This window comes from Cetorhinus maximus, chromosome 9, assembly GCF_964194155.1.
Source record: "Cetorhinus maximus chromosome 9, sCetMax3.hap1.1, whole genome shotgun sequence".
In the NCBI taxonomy this organism is placed as follows: domain Eukaryota; kingdom Metazoa; phylum Chordata; class Chondrichthyes; order Lamniformes; family Cetorhinidae; genus Cetorhinus; species Cetorhinus maximus.
In genome coordinates, this window is record NC_135887.1 from 111523649 (window position 1) to 111544418 (window position 20770).

The following is a 20770-nucleotide window of genomic DNA, read 5'->3' on the forward strand; positions in this document are numbered from 1 at the left end:
ATTAATAAAGCAGATTAAGTAAATAGCCCTAGTGTATATGGCTTCAAAGAAAAATACAAGCGAACAACGTTTGACAGTGTGTGGTGATAAAGATAAGGTGGTATTAACATCTGTTCTCCAGTGTGATAAAATAAGTTAGCATTTTTCTCTCTGCTTGATGTAAGCTTTACTTGCATTAATCTCACAGCACAGAAGGATGTTGTTTGGCCTGAAAGAGCTATTCACTTGGACCTATTATCCTGCCTTTTGCTGAAATCCTTTTAAATATTTCCTTTTCAATGCCTATATACTATCCTTTTAAAAGCTATTATAGGTTCTGCTTCAATTCTATTCCTAATCAGTCATTCTGTGTCCAGAAAAAAATTACTAATTCTTCCTTTCATTCTATTGACTATCTTAAACTTACGTCCTCTAGTTATCACTCACTGACTAGTTGACGTAGTTTCTCCTGGTTTATTTGATCAAACCTTTCATAATTTTGGACCCTGTTGGATCTTTAACAGATCTGAACTCTCATATTGATTGCAGCTAATGTAGCATTAGCAGTCCAGTGTTCCCTATATATTGTAACCTAGTAAAAAGACATCTTACAGTTCTAGCCATTCAACCCTATGTAGCTTCATTTCTGTGAACCTATTTTTAAAAATTTGTTATTCTACTGTGTTGTAATTGCAAACTTATTCTACCGTGACCGTGTAGACTTCCGAATTACTTGAGAAATGGACGATGTTTTCTGTGTATGTTCATTTAATAGGTGTTTGGAACTGGAAATCTAAATGGTGTCTAATATGGCAAATTCATAGGTAAGACTAAAGCTGTGATTGTGAATTTATGTAGTTAACAACTGAACTTTTTCTCTCACCAGCTCCACCAACGCGTATATGTTAATTTACAGACAAAAAGAATCTACAAGAAATGCAAGTGAGTAATTTTATTTTAAGTACATCGAAAGTTTTACCGCAGCATTAGTGATGCATTTTTTGTTGTTGTTTGCATCCAAAGATAACTATTCTTTAATGGCTTGACAAGATCGTCATTTGGTTTGTGTGAAGGTTATGCTCTCTGCCTGCAATTAGCCAGCAACATTCGTGTTGTCTTTGATTGGAATAGCTTGATCCCTGGCATTTTCATCATGTTATTCATTAGTCAGTCTTTAAGAATGGACACCTGAATTATGGGACACCCTAACCTACCTGCATGAATATATATATGAAGTATTCATAAATGGACCTCTTTCAGATGAAGTGTTATACCAGGCATTAAGTGTTATGTCTGCCTTGTCATGTGGAAATTAAAGGTTTCATACCACTACTTTATGACGAGCAGGGGAATTCTCCTGGTGTCCTGGCCAATATTTATTCCTCAACTAACCTGAAAAAATTATCTGATCACGATCTCATTGTCATTTGCGGGAGCTTGCAGTATGCACATTGGCTGCCATGTTGTCCACATTACAATAGTGACTACACTTGAAAAAGTATGTTACTTTAGGTGGTCCTGCGGTCGGGAAAGGCACTGTATCACTGCAAGTCGTTCTTTTTAACTTTCCATATGCCTTAATGCTGATTGGTGTAAAATCTTGACATAAACAACCAGTCAGAATTGGGGTTCAGAATCCTTAACATGAGGCACTGATATTCGTAATGTGAAAGAAAAATTGCTTTTTCAATTCAAGCTAAGAAAGTTTGTGCAGATAGGAATCGAAATGAAAGATGCAGAAATGAGCTCCATAGGTGCTCTAATGCCATTCAAGTTGTATTATGGATAAAAAGAACTCCTGTGTTGTCTATCTAATCAGCATAAAAATTCTAGCATGTCTATAATCGTCATTCCTTCAGGTATTAATTTTCACATCGGTTTTTTCTCTCACTATCTGACTTTCTGGGGAATCCATTCAATGCATTCACCTCTGCATAAAGCAATTGAAATTAGACTTTGTGCTTTTCTTTTTCTAAGCTCGTGCTGGTGTCTCCTGGTTCCAGAATTGCAGAGTTCAGTTTAGCCGTTCCCTTATGGGTCTTCAATACGTGAATAACCTCTCCATTGAACCTTCTCATTAGAGTAAACCATCTCAACTCATTGTTCTCTCCTCGTAACCCCGATTAAGCTGGATATCAATTTACTTTTCCTTCCAGCGTTGCTTCCAGGGCCAGAATTGTACTGAGTGTAATCTGTAGATAACAGCGACAACTTGCATCTATATAGCCGCTTTAACAAAGATATTGTCCCAAGGCGCTTCACAGGAGCAAAATCAAACAAAAGTTGGCACAGACCCACAAACAGAGATATTAGGGAAGTGACAAAAAGCTTGGTCAAATAAAGCTTGCTGTACGCAAATTGGCTGCCATATTTTCTACATTAAAATAGTGACAACACTTCAAAAGTACTTCATTGGCTATAAAGCACTTTGGGACAACCCATGATCGTGAAACGCGCTGTACAAATGCAAGTTTTTCTTTCTTTTTATAGTTGTACCAGGTCCATTATCACCTCTTGGGATTTGTGCTTCATTCCTCTGACTATAGATCCTAGGCCCCATTATCTTCCTGCTGCTCCACGCTTCACTATTTTCAGTGAGCAATCCATTAACTTAATTTAAATTCTTAAATTGTTCTTGCATAATGACCCATAATGTGAAACTGTGAACTAAAATAAAATCCATAAAATGTTTAGCTTTCTGTTTTTCTTTTGAGTTATAGAGCCTAATTTTTCTTCATTGATAGAGTTCTTGGAGGTCCATGAATTTCCTGAGCACATTAAACATCTGGTCCAGAAGGAGAAAGAAACAGAAGAACAAGAAAAAAGGCAGCGGGAAATTGAGCGTAACACATGCAAGGTATGATGCATAGTCGTGTCCAAATTTAACATCCCCTTTAGTTCACATAAAGGCGACATGAGATATTGTGTGGTTTTAAAAGCTAAAGGAATGGATTTCCCCTTGGCTAAGCATAAAAAAGCAAGACAATTCATAGTGCATAGTTATTCATTTGTGTTGCTGTGGTTTCAGTCATATAAGCAAAGTTGGGAGGAGACGGTACGTTGTGGTAATGTCACCTGGGCTACTAATCCAGAGGCCCAGACTAACGCTCTGGGAACATGGGTTCAAATCCCACTGTGGCAGCTGGTGAAATTTAAATTCAATTAATAAAATCTGGAATTGAAAGCTAGTCTCCGTATGGTGACCATGAAACTATCATTGATTGTCGTAAATACCCAACTGGTTCACTAGTGTCCTTTCGGGAAGGAAATCTTCCATTCTTACCTGTTCTGGCCTACGTGTGACTGCAGATTTACACTAATGTGGTTGACTCTTAACTGCCTTCAGAAATAGCCTAGCAAGCCATTCAGTTCAAGGGCAGTTAGGAATGGGCAATAGACCTTGCCAATGATGTCCATGTCCCATGAAACAAATTTTTAAAAAATTACTAATATATAGCACCTTTAACATAGTAAAGCATGCCAACGCACTTCACTGGAGTTATAAGAATGAAAGTTGACACTATGCTACATAAAGTGATATTAGAACAGGTAACCAAAAGCTTGGTCAAAGAGGTAGGCTTTAAGGAGCATCTTAAAGGAGGACGGGGAGGCTTAGGGAGGGAATTCCAAATCTTAGGGCCTTGGCAGATGAAGGCATGGTGGCCAATGATGGAGTGATTAAAATCAGGAATGTGCATGAGGCCTTAATTGGAGGAGTGCAGAGATCTGAGGGTTGTAGGGCTGGAGGAGGTTACAAGTTCCTGTTGTCTGATGACAGCACCAGCTCAAAAAACAAATCCCTCCATCACAATTCTCTGCAATAGCATCCGATTCTCATTGAAATAATGCCTACAAGTGATTCTACAACCAAAAGATCAGATCTAAGCTCTGTAGTCCTGCCACATCCAGCGTAAATGGTGGTGGACAATTAAACAGCTAACAGGTGGAGTGGCTCCTCAAGCACTCCCATTTTCAATATTGGGGGAACCGAACACATCAATGCTAAAGACAAGGCATTTGCAATTATCTCCAGCCAGAAGTGCAGAGTGGATAATCTATCCTGGCCTCCTCCAGAAGATCCCAGCATCACTGATGCCCAGTCTTCAGGTAACTCTGTTCACTTCACATGATATCAAGGAATGACTGAGCACACTGGATACAGCAAAACCTATGATCTCTAACATCTTGGCTGCAATACTGAAGACTTATGTTCCAGAGCTAGCCACACCCTTAACCAAGCTGTTCCAGTACAGCTACAACACTGGCACCTATCCAACAATCTGGAAAATTGCCCAGTATGTCCTGTCCACAAAAAGCAGGACAAATCCAATCCAGCTGATTACTACCCTATCAGTCTACTCTTGATCATCAGTAGAGTGATGGAAGGTGTCGTCAACAGTGCTACCAAGCAGCAGTTAACTCAGCAATAACCTGATCATTGCTCAGTTTGGGTTCTGCCAGGGCACTCAGCTACTGACCTCATTAAAGCCTTGGTCCAAAAATGGACAAAAAAAGCTGAACTTAGGAGGTGAGTGTTGACTGCCCTTGACATCAAGGCAGCATTTGATTGACCAAGGCATCAAGGAGCCCCAGCAAAACTGAAGTCGATGTGAAACGGGAAAAATCTCCAAAGATTGGAGCCATACCTAGCATTGAGAAAGGTGGTTGCTGGCAATCATCTCAACCCCAGGAGTTTGCTGCAAAAGGTCCTCAGTGTAGTGTCCTAGATCCAGCTATCATCAAGTACTTAATTTATGATCTCCCCTCCATTAGAAGGTCAGAAGTGGGGATGTTTGCTGATGATTGCACATTTTCCACTTCCATGTGCGACTCCTCAGATACTGAAGCAGTCTGTGTCCATATGCAGCAAGACCTGGGCAGCTTTCGGGTTTGGGCTGATATGGGGCAAGTAACATTCACACCACACAATGACCACCTCCAACAAGGAAGAATCTAACCATTTCTCCTTGATGTTCAACAGCATTACCATTGTTGAAACCCCCTTCATCAACATCCTGGGGATTGCCATTGATCAGCCATATTATACTGTGGCTACGTTAGCAGGTCAGAGGCTGGAAATTCTATGGCGAGTAGCTCACTGTCTGACTCCACAGAGCCTGCTCCCCCCGCCCCCATCTGCAAGGCAGAAGTTTGGAGTGCAGTGGAATGTTCTCCACTTTCTTGGATGAGTACAGTTCAACAACAGCCAGGACAAAAGCAGCCTGCTTGATCGGGACCCCCATCTATCACCTTAAATGTTCAACCATTCCACCACAGGCGCACAGTGACAGCAGTGTGTACCATTTACAAGATGCACTGCAACAACTCACCAAGCTTCCTTTGACAACACCTTCCAAGTGCTCAACCTCTGTCACTTGATAGGCTGAGGGCAACAGACACATAGAGAACACCACCTGTAACTTGCCTTCTAAGCTGCTCACCATCCTAGCTTAGAACTATATCATTCAGCAGGTCAAAAACCTGGAACTCCCTAACAGCACTGTGGTGTACCTACTCCACATGAACAGCAGCAGTTCATAAAAGACAGCTCACCACCACTTTCTCAAGGGCAATCGGGGATGGGCAACAAATACTGGCCTTGCCAGTGCTCACATTCCATGAATAATAATAAAAAATTCACCATCTGTTCCTTGAACTCTGGCAGTCCATTTCACACATTCACTGGCATGTGCATAACTGTAAACTGCCTTTTGCAAGCTTTTGCCCCCATGTTCTAGAACTTGTAACTGAAGTTTATTTAATCATTCTCTGAACTTGTGCCTGGAAAGACAGCATTTATTGCCCATCTATAGTTGCCCTAAGTTTGATACAAATGAACGACAGGCTAGGTCACTTCACGAGCAATTAAAAGCCAAACCATGTTGGTGTGGGACTGGCATGGGTCTCGTATAGGTACACTGGTTGGTTTCAGCAAACAATCCATTAACTTAAGTTTAAAAACTTCAAGTTTTTCCTTGATTAATGAACTAAGAAGTGGTTAATTGTATAACCAAGAGAAGTTAACAAACCAACCAAAAAAAAATCACCAAGTTGGCATTGTTCAAACTATGAATTGCTGAAATGTTGGTTAAAGTGTCAATTGAGGTTAAGCTCTTCTGCTCCCTCCCCCATGGCATTTACATACCCTGATGCTGCCTGGGTGAAGAGTGGCAGAGTCCTGGGAATAGGTATGCCACTCACCCCATCAGCTGGAAATTATTATGCAGTACAAGAGTTTGAAATTGGAAGAATGTAAATAAAACAAATGAAAAAGGTGAAGAATGAATTGGAATGATTTATAACAACAACTTGTATTTATATAGCACCTTGAACACAATGTCCCAGAAGGATGTTATTAAATAAAAAATTATGCTGAGCCACTTAAGCAGATATTAGAGCAACTTGGTTAAAAGGGTAGGTTTTACGAAGTGTCTTAAAAGAGTGAGCGAGAAGTTGAGAGGTTTGAGGGAAATCCAGAGCTTAGGGCCAGGCAGCTGAAGGTATGGCGCCAAATGGTGGAGTGATTAGCTAGAGTTAGAGGAGTGAAGAGGTGTCTGAGGGTTGTGTGATTGGAGGTGATAGTGAATGGCAGAGTTTTGAAAACAAGGATAAGAATTTTAAAATTGGCACCTGGGTAAGCAACACTTCAGGGGTGTGTTGGGTGAATGTGACTTGGTGCAAGTAAGAACACAGGCAGCAGAGTTTTGAATGAGTTGAAGTTAATGGTGGGAGGAAGATGAGAGGCTGTCCAGGACTGCAGTGAAATAGTCAAGTATAGAGTTAACAAAGGCATGGATGAGGTTTTTAGCAGCAGTGAATGAACTCAGCCATGGAAAGAGTCAAGCAATGTCACAGATGTGGAAATGGGCAGTCTGAGTAATGGTGTGGAAACGTGGTTGGAAGCTCATTTCAGGATTACGAACAGTCTGGTTCAGCCTGAGACAGTTATGATGAGAGGGATGGAGTCAGTAACAAGGGAGTGGAATTGCCAGAGAGATAGACAGATAGTGAGACAGGCAGTCTAAGAAAAATCTGCAGAGTGTCAATTCTAGTGAGTTCAGTTTTGCAATTCAACTTCAATTGAAAGAAACCATAAAATAACAACTTAATAAAAAGGACATTGTAATGTTCCCAGCTGATGTTACTGCTGGACAAGCCAGATCCCAGGGTGGAACCTGGCTTGATAGATTGTAATTTTTTCTTTTTTTAGAAAAGTGGAGTGCAACTACTGAACAGAGTCACATGAGTCAGCTAATGATCATTCAACAGAAGAATAAATCATTTATTAAACAAGCAAAGATGACCTGTATTACAATATTCCTTCACCCACAACTATACCTTTACAGATATATTCAGATTCGTAAGGATAACACAAGTTATGAAAACTATCATATACTCTCATGTTCACAGTAAGTACACAGTCCATGTAAACCAATAGGCCACCTGTGGTCAGGCACACCACACTCTGAAACCAAGTGACAGATGCCACCCCAAACAGATGCTATGGATCTCCCATCAACTCCCCCCAGACGCTTGTCACACTGTGAGCCAACTGGTTTCACCGAACTCCTCCTTTCACACGAGGGTTTCCAATCTCCACTCTTGAAGAACCCGCTATGGAATCTTCACCCAAACGGTGCTTTTTCTTGGACACCTTCCACAAGAGTCCATCTCCAGGTTTCGAGCTCTCCTTCCGATGTTCCTCTCCCCTGGATCGCCACATGCATTCAAGCTTTGCCTTCCATGCACACACTAAGATACTCAGCCATGCTAACAGAACACCACTGCTTCACTGCCCATTGTAAGGAGTCACCGACCTTTGGCTGTCTTCTTGGATCTTCTGGCTTTTCGCAAGCCCTTTTGCTTTAAGTCTGCATCCTGCAGCTTTCTCCCTTTAAGCTTGAAGCCTTCCTCTGCTCCTCACTCTTAACTTCACTTAATAGGACCTTTTCCAGATTCATATTCTTTTCCTTTGACTAGAAGGTCTTCTTGACATTCCTCCTTTCTGTCCCACTCCTTGGCTTTGGGATCTTTTGGGAAATCTGCTCTCTGCAGTTCCCTCTGCTATGTCCAGCTTCCCCTGGCTCCTGGTTTCAACTGAACTAAAAAAACTGCTGTTCTGTTTCTCCCTGTGTCTGTGGGCCCCCTGTTGGTAGGCAACCCCAGTTTTTCTACTTCGAGTCATAAAACCGCATTAGAGTGCAGGTACACAAACAAACCCACAGACTTGCAGGCAACTTTTAAAATGAAACTGAAACTCAAATTCCTCCCTTAACACCAATACAGAAACACAAATTAAACTTAAATTTCAAGCTAAAACTCATTCCTACCACCCACAAATACAAATATAACTTAAACTATCTCTCATTCCTAACAAAATGGTGACTTAAAGTTTCAAAATTTGAATATCGAGACTTGGGCAATTGTATTTTGTTGGGTGCGATTGTAGCAAGCTAGAATGAATGGAGCCATTGAACATTTCACTGTTTCTATTACAGCATTGGCCAATATGTTAGCCATTAGTTGCGTGTGCCTAATTTGATATCTGATTGGTGAATTTTTAAAATGTGTAATAGACAATGTTTGAGCATGTGACCTCTCATTAACACGGCTTACGCAAGGGTACTTTTTGCGTTTGTTGGTGAAATGAAAAACAGAATGTGCGAGTGTATTTTGCTCATAAGGGCTTAACAACATCAATAACTTGCATTTATATCATGCCTTTAACAAAACAAAACATCCCAAAGTGCTTCACAGGAGCATTATCAAGCAAAATTTTGACACCAAACCACACAAGGAGACATTGGGCGAGGTGACCAAAAGCTTGGTCAGAGTTAAAATTTAAGAAAGGCCTAAAGGAGGAGAATGAGGTAGAGAGTTTCACTTCCTGGATTACTGGGGGATGTTTAAATAAATATGTGTGAAGAACGTTTACCTATTTTATGTGAGTGCCTGTAAGGGTTTTTAACTTAAAATGACTGTGGTGCCTGAAATGGCGTAATGACTGCCTCACACATGTGGTTAGTCAGCTATTTCTCTTCAAAAACATCGATCAACAAATTCCCCAGAGTAAATACAACCTTAAAATGTTGGCTAATTCTCAAACAGTTTGTGTAATTTTCAAGAAGGAGCCATTCAACCTATTTTTGTACCACAGATCAAACTGTTCTGCATGCATCCCATGCGGCAAATAATGATGGAAAACAAGCTGGAGGTTCACAAGGACAAGACCTTACAGGAAGCTGTGGAGATAGCATACAAGGTATGTGGACTTGAGGAAGGAGCTTTTCAAGATGACCAGATGTTTTGATAAGAGTATATAGAGGGAAAAATTATCCCTCTAACATGTAGCTCAGTAACTAGAGGTCATGGATTCAAAATCATTGGAAAAATATTGGGAGGGGAAATGAAGGGAAATTGTTTCACTTAGTTTTCAGAATCTAGCATGCTCAACCTGGAAAGAAGGTGGAAGTTGATTCCATAAATAATTTTCGAGGGAGCTGGTACAGGTACTTGAGGGTGTGGAAGTTAGAGGGTTACAGATTTAAAAAAACAGGGGTGTGGGACTAAATATTGTTATGGCGCAGCTGATGGTAAATGCCAAGCTGCCCAAATCCCAGAGGGAAACTTAAAACAGCTGCCAAAACGGTTTTTGCAATTTGTATAGTATGAGGAGAGGTTCTGAAATCCGGAAATGATATCTCCGACTACGTGTGATGATTTTAAAGTAGAGTAAACATTTATTAAAAGAATAAAGCAAAAAAAACACAATTACACCTCAACACAAGAATAGCTTCACACAGTACTTCAATAACACAGTTCCACAAGATCTTAATTTAACTCCCCTCAGAGCTAACCTTTTCTGTTCAGCAACTATCCTTATAGATTTCAAAATCTATAGAATTCCAGTATTTTTTACCACACAGTGCCTTTTTTCCCTTGGGGTGTCATCTGAGACTGACAGCATCTGGTTCTTCCAGTTTGGTCTTGTTCACACACTCTTCTGACCAAATATCCTGATGCCTTCTGGGAGATTGAAACAGCTACCCCCCACATAGGCTTCAGTATTTCCTGAAATGCATTCCTTCCCTTTGACCTTTCTATTGTCTCAATCAGTCTCTTCAGAAATGCTTTCTTAAAAGAATGGATTAAACTTGTTTCTTTACCCTAGCTCTTAGACTTATAAAAAAACAAATTCCTATCTTTACCTTACTCACGCCATTTACAACTTGTATATATCCCCCTTCAAACTAAAACAACTCCATTCAAAACCACTCCTATTAATGCTTTATGTAACACTCTGGTTGAAATTCCTCTTGGTTCATTAACATATCAAAACCATTTCTTCTTGTTGGTTTTAGACTCTTGCAGTCACTCTGGCTCTTACTTCAATTACCATATTTACAAACCCCCAGCAGCCTGTCTTCCAGTACATAAGAAATATGACAGGGTTATTAACAGAAGAAAAATATTGCAGCTTCTTGTTTTCTTGATAATATAACTGCACTTTCAGAGAGCCAGCACAGACACAACAGGCCCAATGGCCGCCGCTTAGGCTGTATGTTTCTAAGGTTCATTTTAGTTTCTTAGAAACAATCACCTATCAGATGTTGCAACACTGGCATTAATTATACATTAACAGTTAGTGACAGCTTCTCTTTCTGTGCTTTCTGTTTGAAGCTCATGGATTTAGAAGAGGCAATTCCACCTGACTGCTGCCGCTTGGTCAAGTATGATGAGTTCCATGATTATTTGGAACGCTCTTATGAGGGAGAGGAGGATACTCCAGTTGGGATGCTCCTTGGTGGAGTTAAATCGTCTTATATGTTCGACTTGCTCCTGGAAACGAGACAACCTAATCAAGCTTTTCAGCCGTATAAATCGGGCGGTAAGTTTCTTTCATCAGCGTCAGGAAAATAACATTTTAATTTCAAAACCTTCCTAACCCACGGTCACTACCATCTAGGACAAGGGCAGCAGACACATGGGATCACCACCACCTGGAAGTTCCCCTCCACTCACCATCCTGACTTGGAAATATATCACCGTTCCTTCACTGTCGCTGATCAAAATCCTGGAACTCCCTCCCTAACAGCACTGTGGGTGTATCTAAACCACAGGGATCACAGCGGTTCAAGAAGGCAGCTCACCACCACTTTCTCGAGGGCAATTAGGGACAGGCAATAAATGCTGGCCTAGCCAGCAACGACCACATCCTGTGAATGAATAATTTAACAAAAGTTGGGAATGTATTTGGAACCTGTGACTTTTCTTAGTTAAAATTCCATTTTCACACTCATGTTTCCACCACCAAGTCAGACCAGTCCAACTGTACCAACAACTTTGCAGCGCTCCCTTGGTGCAGCCCCTTCGACAGTGCAGTGCTCCCTCAGTACTGCGCTTCTGGAAGTGCAGTGCTCCCTCATTACTACCCCTCCGACAGTCCAGCATTCTTTTGGTGCTGCCCCTCTGACATTGCAGAGCTCCCTTGGCGTTGCCCCGGTCCCGCCCCTCCGACAGCATGGCGCTGCCCCGATGTTGCCCATCACAATGCCACCTTAGTGCCAGACTGGCATGTCGGCCTGGATTATGTACTTGAGCCCGCAATGGACCCAAAGGCCCCTAATATAAGCGAATCTGCTACCATCTAAATGAAATAAAAACACACAGAAGGTCTGACAGCATCTGTGGAGAGAGAAACAGTTAATGTTTCGAGTCTGTATGACCCCAAGGTGAATTTGGGTCTATTACTGGGCATCTGGGCCACAAAATGGTGCTGAGCACTGTCAGTACCAGAATGAAAATGTCATTGCTATTTTTCCCATCTCATTTTGACCTATTTTGTTTTCTTTAGAAGTCATGGTGAAAGTGCACGTGGTTGACCTTAAAACAGAAACTCTGATTCCACCTGTCAGTGTCCGTGCTTACCTTAATCAAACAGTGGCAGAGTTCAAACAGCTCATTTCCCAGGTAAGAGCTGCAGGCAATTTGGTTAATTAGTTTATCTACTTTAGTGAGTTCTTTTGAATTTCAAGGTTTTGGAAAGCAGTGTTGCCATAATGAGCTGAATGTAGACCTTAAGCAATTTGCCTCTGGTTGCAAGCCAGGAATATTTAGCAAGTCTTGACATAATTTGCAGCAGAAGTTAGTACTACTGGTATATGACCAACCTACTTTTGGCATTTAGTTTTAATTAGGTGGCCCACATACCTAGGTTGTGAAACCATAAGAAAGGAATATTGTTTTCAAAATGTTAACCTACATTAGTCCATGGATGTGATACAAAGAAAGCAGTTTATTAATTTTATAACTATTATGCAAACATCTTAAACAGACCAAATCTCTGAGCATAGAAAGAGGAAACACAGGCAGTGTTGACTCTATCAGAACTGAAAGATGAGAGAGCTGCTCCAGTGAAGGCGTTGAGAGTTGCAATCATAAGTTGTTGGCCAGAGGGTTGAATGGACAGCGAGCTGCTCAGTAGAAAAACAGGAATCTGGTAAATGGTTTGAAAGCACATCTCAGTGAAGCAAATCAGAAGATCATGAAATTGGTGAGGCAATTAAAAAGGCAAATCAAACTAGGTGAAAAGACCAAACAAAAACTGCAGGTACGGAAACCTTGAAAGAAAAAGTGTGTGTGCTGGAAACTCGAATTGTTCATTGGTACTGAGAGGGGGGAAATACAGGCAGCACTGAGCAGTTTTCTGGCCATTTAGACCAGGCTTGTCCAACTGATGGCCCACGGGCTGCGTTATAGCTCGCGAAGCCCCTCCATGTGGCCCCTGGAGCCACTGTTCAAAATGCCATTAAGTGAAGGTAAGTGAAATACAAGATTTTGCAAGGAACTGCCTCTTCAATCACAGGCCGTTCCTTTCCTGCATTTGCTGCTGATAGGTGAGGGGGGGTGTTGTATTTGGTGTGAGTTAGGGGTGAGTGAGTGCGTGTGTTGGTTGGGGCGGAGAAGGTAGTGCGTGTGGGCTGGGGTGGAGAGGGTGTATTTGTGGAGGGGGGGGCAGGGAAGCTCTGTGGGGGGGCAGAGAGGGTGTGTGTTTGTTGGGATGGGGTGACGGGAAGGTAGTGTGTGTGTTGGGGGGAGGGAGGGGGTGTGTGTGTGTTGGGGGGAGGGAGGGGGCGTGTGTGTGTTGGGGGGAGGGAGGGGGCGTGTGTGTGTTGGGGGGAGGGAGGGGGCGTGTGTGTGTTGGGGGGAGGGAGGGGGTGTGTGTGTGTGGGGGGAGGGAGGGGGTGTGTGTGTGTTGGGGAGGGAGGGAGTGTGTGTGTTAGGGGGAGGGAGTGTGTGTGTTGGGGGGAGGGAGGGGGTGTGTGTGTATGTTGGGGGAGGGAGGGTGTGTGTCTGTGTGTGTTGGGGGAGGGAGGGGGTGCGTGTTGGGGGAGGGAGGGGGTGCGTGTTGGGGGAGGGAGGGGGTGCGTGTTGGGGGAGGGAGGGGGTGCGTGTTGGGGGAGGGAGGGGGTGCGTGTTGGGGGAGGGAGGGGGTGCGTGTTGGGGGAGGGAGGGGGTGCGTGTTGGGGGAGGGAGGGGGTGCGTGTTGGGGGAGGGAGGGGGTGCGTGTTGGAGGGAGGGGGTGCGTGTTGGGGGAGGGAGGGGGTGCGTGTTGGGGGAGGGAGGGGGTGCGTGTTGGGGGAGGGAGGGGGTGCGTGTTGGGGGAGGGTGGGGGTGCGTGTTGGGGGAGGGAGGGGGTGCGTGGTGGGGGAGGGAGGGGGTGCGTGTTGGGGGAGGGTGGGGGTGCGTGTTGGGGGAGGGTGGGGGTGCGTGTTGGGGGAGGGTGGGGGTGCGTGTTGGGGAGGGAGGGGGTGCGTGGTGGGGAGGGAGGGGGTGCGTGTTGGGTAGAGAGGGGGGTGTGTGGTGGGGAGGGGGGGTGTGTGGTGGGGGGGAGGGGGGGTGTGTGGTGGGGGGAGAGAGGGGGTGCGTGTGGGGGGGGATTGGGTGTGCGTGTGTGGGGGGGGGAGTGGGTGTGCGTGTGTGTGGGGGGGGATTGGGTGTGCGTGTGTGTGGGGGGGGAGTGGGTGTGCGTGCGTGTGGGGGGGGGAGTGGGTGTGCGTGCGTGTGGGGGGGGGAGTGGGTGCGTGCGTGTGGGGGGGGAGTGGGTGCGTGCGGGGTGGGGGGGAGTGGATGTGTGTGGGGGGTGGTGAGTGGGTATGCGTGTGTGTGGCCGGGGAGTGGAGGTGTGAGTGTGTGTGGGGGAGTGGAAGGGGGTGTGCATGTGTGTGTGGGGTGGGGGGGGGTGCGCGCGTGTGTTTGGCGGTGGAGAGGGGTTTGCATGTGTGGGGGTGGGGGGTGTGGGTGTGTGTGGGGGGTGGGGGTGTGGGTGTGTGTGGGTGTGGGGGTGTGGGTGTGTGTGGGGTGTGGGGGTGAGCGTGTGTGTGGGGGGTGGGGGTGAGCGTGTGTGGGGGGAGTGGGGGTGAGCGTGTGTGGGGGTAGTGGGTGTGCGTGTGTGGGGGGAGGGAGGGGGTGCGTGTTGGGGGAGGGAGGGGGTGCGTGTTGGGGGAGGGAGGGTGGGTGTGTGGTGGGGAGAGAGGGGGATGTGTGGTGGGGAGAGAGGGGGGGGTGTGTGGTGGGGAGAGAGGGGGGGTGTGTGGTGGGGAGAGAGGGAGGGGTGTGAGGTGCGGAGAGAGAGGGGGGGTGTGGTGGGGAGAGAGGGGGGGTGTGTGGTGGGGAGAGAGGGGGGGGTGTGTGGTGAGGAGAGAGGGGGTGTCTGGTGGGGGGAGAGGGGGGGTGTGTGGTGGGGAGAGAGGGGGGGTGTGTGGTGGGGAGAGAGGGAGGGGTGTGTGGTGGGGAGAGAGGGAGGGGTGTGTGGTGGGGAGAGAGGGGGGGTGTGTGGTGGGGAGAGAGGGGGGGGGTGTGTGGTGGGGAGAGAGGGGGGGGTGTGTGGTGGGGAGAGAGGGGGGGGTGTGTGGTGGGGAGAGAGGGGGGGGTGTGTGGTGGGGAGAGAGGGGGGGTGTGTGGTGGGGAGAGAGGGGGGGTGTGTGGTGGGGAGAGAGGGGGGGGTGTGAGGTGGGGAGAGAGGGGGGGGTGAGGTGGGGAGAGAGGGGGGGGTGTGGTGGGGAGAGAGGTGGGGGTGTGGTGGGGAGAGAGGGGGGGGTGTGTGGTGAGGAGAGAGGGGGGCGGGTGTGTGGTGGGGAGAGAGGGGGTGGTGTGTGGTGGGGAGAGAGGGGGGGGCGTGTGGTGGGGAGAGAGGGGGTGTCTGGTGGGGAGAGAGGGGGGGTGTGTGGTGGGGAGAGAGGGAGGGGTGTGTGGTGGGGAGAGAGGGAGGGGTGTGTGGTGGGGAGAGAGGGAGGGGTGTGTGGTGGGGAGAGAGGGAGGGGTGTGTGGTGGGGAGGGAGGGGGGGGTGTGTGGTGGGGAGAGAGGGTGGGGTTTGTGGTGGTGGGAGAGAGGGGGTGCGTGTGTGTGGGGAGGGAGTGGGTGTGCGTGTGTGTGGGGGGGGAGTTGGTGTGTGTGGGGGGGAGTGGGTGTGCGTGTGTATGGGGGGGCGAGTTGGTGTGCCTGTGTGGGGGGGGGAGTGGGTGTGTGTGGGGAGGGAGTGGGTGTGCGTGTGTGTGGGGAGGGAGTGGTTGTGCGTGTGTGTGGGGAGGGAGTGGGTGTGCGTATGTGTGTGGGGGGGAGTGGGTGTGCGTCTGTGTGGGGGGGAGTGGGTGTGCGTCTGTGTGGGGGGGAGTGGGTGTGCGTGTGTGTGTGTGGGGAGGGAGTGGGTGTGCGTGTGTGTGGCGGGGGAGTGGGTGTGCGTGTGTGTGTGTGGGGGGAGTGGGTGTGCGTGTGTGTGTGTGGGGGGAGTGGGTGTGCGTCTGTGTGGGGGGGAGTGGGTGTGCGTCTGTGTGGGGGGGAGTGGGTGTGCGTCTGTGTGGGGGGGAGTGGGTGTGCGTCTGTGTGGGGGGGAGTGGGTGTGCGTCTGTGTGGGGGGGAGTGGGTGTGCGTCTGTGTGGGTGTGCGTGTGTGAGGGGGGGAGTAGGTGTGCGTGTGTGTGGGGGGGAGTGGGTACGTGTGTGTGTGTGCGGGCGGGTTTTGCATGTGTGGGGGTAGGGTGTGTGGTGGGTGGGGGTGAGCGTGTGGGGGTAGTGGGTGTGCGCGTGTGGGGGGAGGGGGTGTGCGTGTGTAGGGGGAGGAGGTGTGCGTGTGGGGGGGTGTGCGTGTGTGTGGGGGGGGAGGGTGTGTGTGGGGGGGGAGGGTGTGCGTGTGTGTGGGGGGAGGGGGTGTCGTGTGTGTGCGGGGGAGGGGGGTGCGCGGGGGGAGGAGGAGGTGTGCGTGTGGAGTGGAGGGGGTGTGTACCGAGTGCGGGTTGGGGATGTGTGGTGTGGTGGCCTGAGACGGTGTGAGAGTGTGTGGGGTGTGCAGCGAGAGTGTGTGTTGGTGGGGTGGGTGGTGTGGAAAGAGTGAGTGTGGCGCGGGGGTGGGTGGCGAGAAGGTGTGTGTGTGTGGTGGAGAGGATGTGTGTGTCTAGTTCACTCCCAGTCTCATGGTTTTTATTTACTCACCCTCACCCACTCAAGAGTGTGGGTGGGGATGAAGGTTACTGAGGGCCCTGAGACTGGGAGTGAGCCGGACACGCACTCTCTCACCCCCTTACAGTATAATGGCCATTTTTATTACTTTTTAAACAAAATATGTATTGGTGGCAGAGAGCGGGAACCAGCAGTGTGTACACAACAATGTATTGCTTTCACACGGCTTTGTTTTTGCTCAGCAAGCTGTTCTCTTTGTATTCAATTTTTTTTTTGGAATTCATGTATCTTTCCGAAATCTGCTCATTGGCCCCTTGAGTGAGGGGAGAAAATGGAAATGTGCCCCCTCCTCCCCCACACACAAAAGCCTTTTTATTTTTTTTAATTCCCTCCTGAATTCCTGATAGAAATTGTTAAGTTTTGTTTTTCAGTTGGTCAGTAAGTGAGCATTTAGAGATGAATGGCTGAAATTGAGTTTTATGTGCACAGAGCTGTTACGTTATACACTGCCCTCTCTGTGTTTTTGAATGTATCTAGCTGCAATGCACTGTATGATTTTATTAAAATAAAGGCAGCTGATGGATAAAATTTAGTTTTTTGAAAAGTCATTTGAAAATACTTCAAAACTCAAACTGCAGTTGCCCAACTTGAGCCATAATAACATTCCCTTTCCCCAGGCATCATCACCATCTTCAGTGGGCCCCCCTACCCATGACAGTCCTGAACTGCTGGTTCCCTCTCTCCCTCTCTGCCACCAAACCCCTCCCAACCTCAGCCCAGCTACCCCCACCCTCTAACTCTGCTTGAACTGAAGACTACACTAGGTTCTGCCTGCCCGGTTCCCCCGTGTCGTGTGAGGTTGGTTCTAGTGTGGTTTTTCAGATTGATTTTCAAGGAAACTGTGTCCTCAGTGTGTGTGGTCTCCCCCCCCCCCCACCCCCCAACTAATTTTATGACATGAACTTGTGGGTAATGACTTTTCTGATGCAATTCGGTGGGTCCCAGACCCAGCAGAATCTGTTGTGCCTTTGCTGACATTTTGCTAGAGCAATCTTTATCCAGAGAGTGGCGCTCTAAGCATTCATATCATTAATTTGAAACTGACCAACCAAATAATTCATCCAATGTTTCAAAGGCCACACAGCCACTTAACCTTGCTTCAACAAGCCTCACATGTTAACACAAACTTTTATATTTGAAAGATTATGGCAACAGCCTTGTTCCTAAATCCACAGTTTTCAGTCTGAACAGTTACTAGTGTAATCTTTCTCTACGAATATATTTAAAAACTTGAAAAAGCAGCAAATGTTTATCATAACGATTATCACCCACTAGCAGTAAACTTTCCTTCTAATTTTTGAATAGTAGTGAGCGAGATGAAACAAGGAATGCCAGTTTGATTATGGCTTTGAAATATCACTTGAAAACTCCCAATGCTAATGTGCAAATGCACGTTTTGACCTCCCGTTACCACCAGATAATAAGTCGTTTTCACACCTCAGACATTGGTTCTTAATGAATTATTCATAAAACTTTAAATAGTTTCATGTTGAGGTTGAACACATTTCTTTTGACCATAGCACACAGTAGTGATGTAGTGTGGATTATCAGTTTTATTTTCTGTTGAATATGCATGATTGTGGTTGTGTAGCTGTTCACATCCCATATAGGTCTGTCATTGATGTAGTAAGTTAGTGCTTAACTATAGTTTTTGCTATGTTACTATACTTCATTACAAATAGTGTAGGCTTGAAGGGCTAAGTTTGCAAATAATAAACCAACTTGCCTGATGTCTCAATACCCTTCACTCCTCTTTCAGTGGTGGGGAGAGGGGGTGGAGCAGAGGGTAAGGATCAGAGCTCCTCTTACTGTGCCGATTCCTCAATAATATCACTCCTGTTGCCCCACACAGAAGAATTATAACAACAGTCAATGGGATTTTCCTCAGCTTTCAAAGAAAATGTTGTTCTGAAAATTTGATGTCTCATGGGGAGCATGTGATGTTTCTGTTTTATCTCAGGCGACGGGACTCTCTGCTGAGACAATGCGTATTGTACTGGAACGTTGTTGCAATGACTTGCGAATGCTTTCTGTACCCAACAAAACACTGAAGGCCGAAGGGTTCTTCAGGAGTAATAAGGTGAGTTCATAAAATGGATTTTGCAAATAATTGATGAATGGTATTTTGCTGAACTAACTGGAGGGAGCTGGATTGCTGAGGCCATCAGAATTTATGAGCCATTCCAATTTAATACCAGCGAGACGGGTACAGCAATACAGTTTTAGTGTGAAAATAACTAATATGCAGAGTGAAGCAATTAAACACAGATGATAAAATATTGCCTTTCTGAAGGAAAATTGTATTTTTAAAGTAAAACATGATGTGTTTCGTGTGGCTAATCCTATTTGAGATTAAATTGGGTGGTAACTAGTTCCCTACGGCAAGCACTGAATTATCTATATCAATGTAACATCATACATTTCAGTTCAAATTACACATTTCTGTTGGGGAAGTCATCAAGTAAGGTATTGTACCTCAAATTAGATATGTTTGAAAAAAGATAGAGATTTACCATGATGTTTTTGTGTGTTTTGTAGATCTAGGAAATTCAAAACATTCATTGCTTTTTGCTGAATTTTACCACAAGCAGCACGCAAACATGTAAAGAAGGAAAGACTTGCATTTTATAGCACCTTTTCTTAACATCAGGACATCCCAAAGTGCTTTACAGCCTATGAGATACTCTTGAATGTAATCACTGTTGTGTTGTAGGAAACCCAGCAGCCAATTTGCGCACAGCGTCCAACGTACGGCAGTGTAACAATGACCAGATAATCTGATTTAGTGATGTTGTTGCAGTGATTAATAAAGGAAGAACTCCTCTGCTCTTCCTCAAAATAATGACATGGGATCTTTTACATCCACCTGAGAGCATTTTAACATTTCATCTGAAAGGCAGCACTCTTTCAGTACTGACAGTGTGTCTGCCTGGATTTTGTGCTCAAATCTCTAGAGTGGGGCATGAGCCCAGAACGTTCTGTCTCAGAGGGGCGAGTGCTATCAACTGAGCCATGGCTGACACCTATATGTAAAGCACGTGGAACTTAGTGTTTTGAAAAGAAATCCATGTGATTTTAAGGATTTTATGATCATTTGTCTTGCGCTTTATTTATTATATTTTCTGCAGAACAGCGATTTAAACCCATTCTAACCTCAGTATTAATGTGTTCTAGATATTTGTTGAAAGCTCAGACACCCAGGATAATCAAGCGGCTTTCACTGAGTCACAACTGTGGCATCTACTAGACCAGCATGCCAATACCATTCGGCTCTATGTTTCATTGCCAGAACAATCGCCAGGATCCCAAGGACTAAGGTGTCTCCACCAAAAAGCTGCAGGGGATCCAGGCAGCCAAGAAGACAGCTACGAATGTGTGAAAGGGTCCTCAACGCACAGGAAACCTGTGGAAGCCATTTTGGAGGAAAGCACAGAGAAATTAAAGAACCTGTCACTGTTGCAGCAACAGCAGTCATCTTGCACTCCAGGAGAAAATGGCGACGGCATCAAAAGTGCCGAAGACAGTGACTTTGAAACCATTGAGTCGCCATCACAAGAAGCAGACTCATCGACCTCTGTGGACAATAGAGAGCTGGAAAACCGGATTCCCCCCTCTGATCCGGAGACCCCACTCCAGTCAGAAGAGCGGTCAGATTCTGACGTAAACAATGACCGGAGCACGAGCTCCGTGGACAGCGACATCCTCAGCTCCAGCCACAGCAGTGACACTTTGTGTAATGCTGACACGGCCCCTATCCCCCTGACCAATGGACTGGACTCTCACAGCATCACGTACAGCCGCCGCTCAAAGGCCAATGAAGGGAAGAAGGAAACGTGGGATACAGCGGAGGAGGATTCTGGGACAGATAGCGAATATGACGAGAATGGGAAGGGCAGAGGATTGACACGGTACCTGTACTTCAAAGCAGAGCAGTGCACTTCTGAGGATGGATCAGGTGATGGACAGAAAAGTATGTTGTGTTTTGTGTGAGATGCATATTAAAGGAACTTTAATACGTATTTCTTTATTTGTTGGTGGTAGAATTGCTATCAGTGTGTTTTCTGTTATCATCAACTTCCTAAATAATGCATAGCTTGAGTTCAAAAAGAGTGAAAATCCTCCAGTTACTCATGTAGACCCTAAGCTATCACGTGGGCATTCTGCTGCTTGGCTGTGCCAACATCAGCATCCCACGTAGTCTTTCTTACACAGCACAGAAACAGGCCATTCAGTCCAGCTGGTTCATGCCGGTGTTTATGCTCCACATGAGTCTCCT

The 20770-nt window shown here is 46.1% G+C and overlaps 1 protein-coding gene across 4 annotated transcripts in view; it reads left to right on the top strand.

Annotated features, from left to right (window-relative positions):
* Positions 1–20770, top strand: part of usp47 (ubiquitin specific peptidase 47) — a 153324-nt gene that overhangs the window by 101791 nt on the left and 30763 nt on the right. For 3 of the 4 annotated variants that reach the window (XM_078549357.1, XM_078549354.1, XM_078549356.1), the window contains 7 exons: positions 866–921; positions 2724–2836; positions 9137–9241; positions 10660–10867; positions 11834–11949; positions 18455–18574; positions 19669–20464. In XM_078549357.1, coding sequence (XP_078405483.1) covers positions 866–921; positions 2724–2836; positions 9137–9241; positions 10660–10867; positions 11834–11949; positions 18455–18574; positions 19669–20464 — 1514 coding nt within the window. The remainder of the gene's footprint in view (positions 1–865; positions 922–2723; positions 2837–9136; positions 9242–10659; positions 10868–11833; positions 11950–18454; positions 18575–19668; positions 20465–20770) is intronic. The other variant, XM_078549355.1, reaches the window with a different exon arrangement.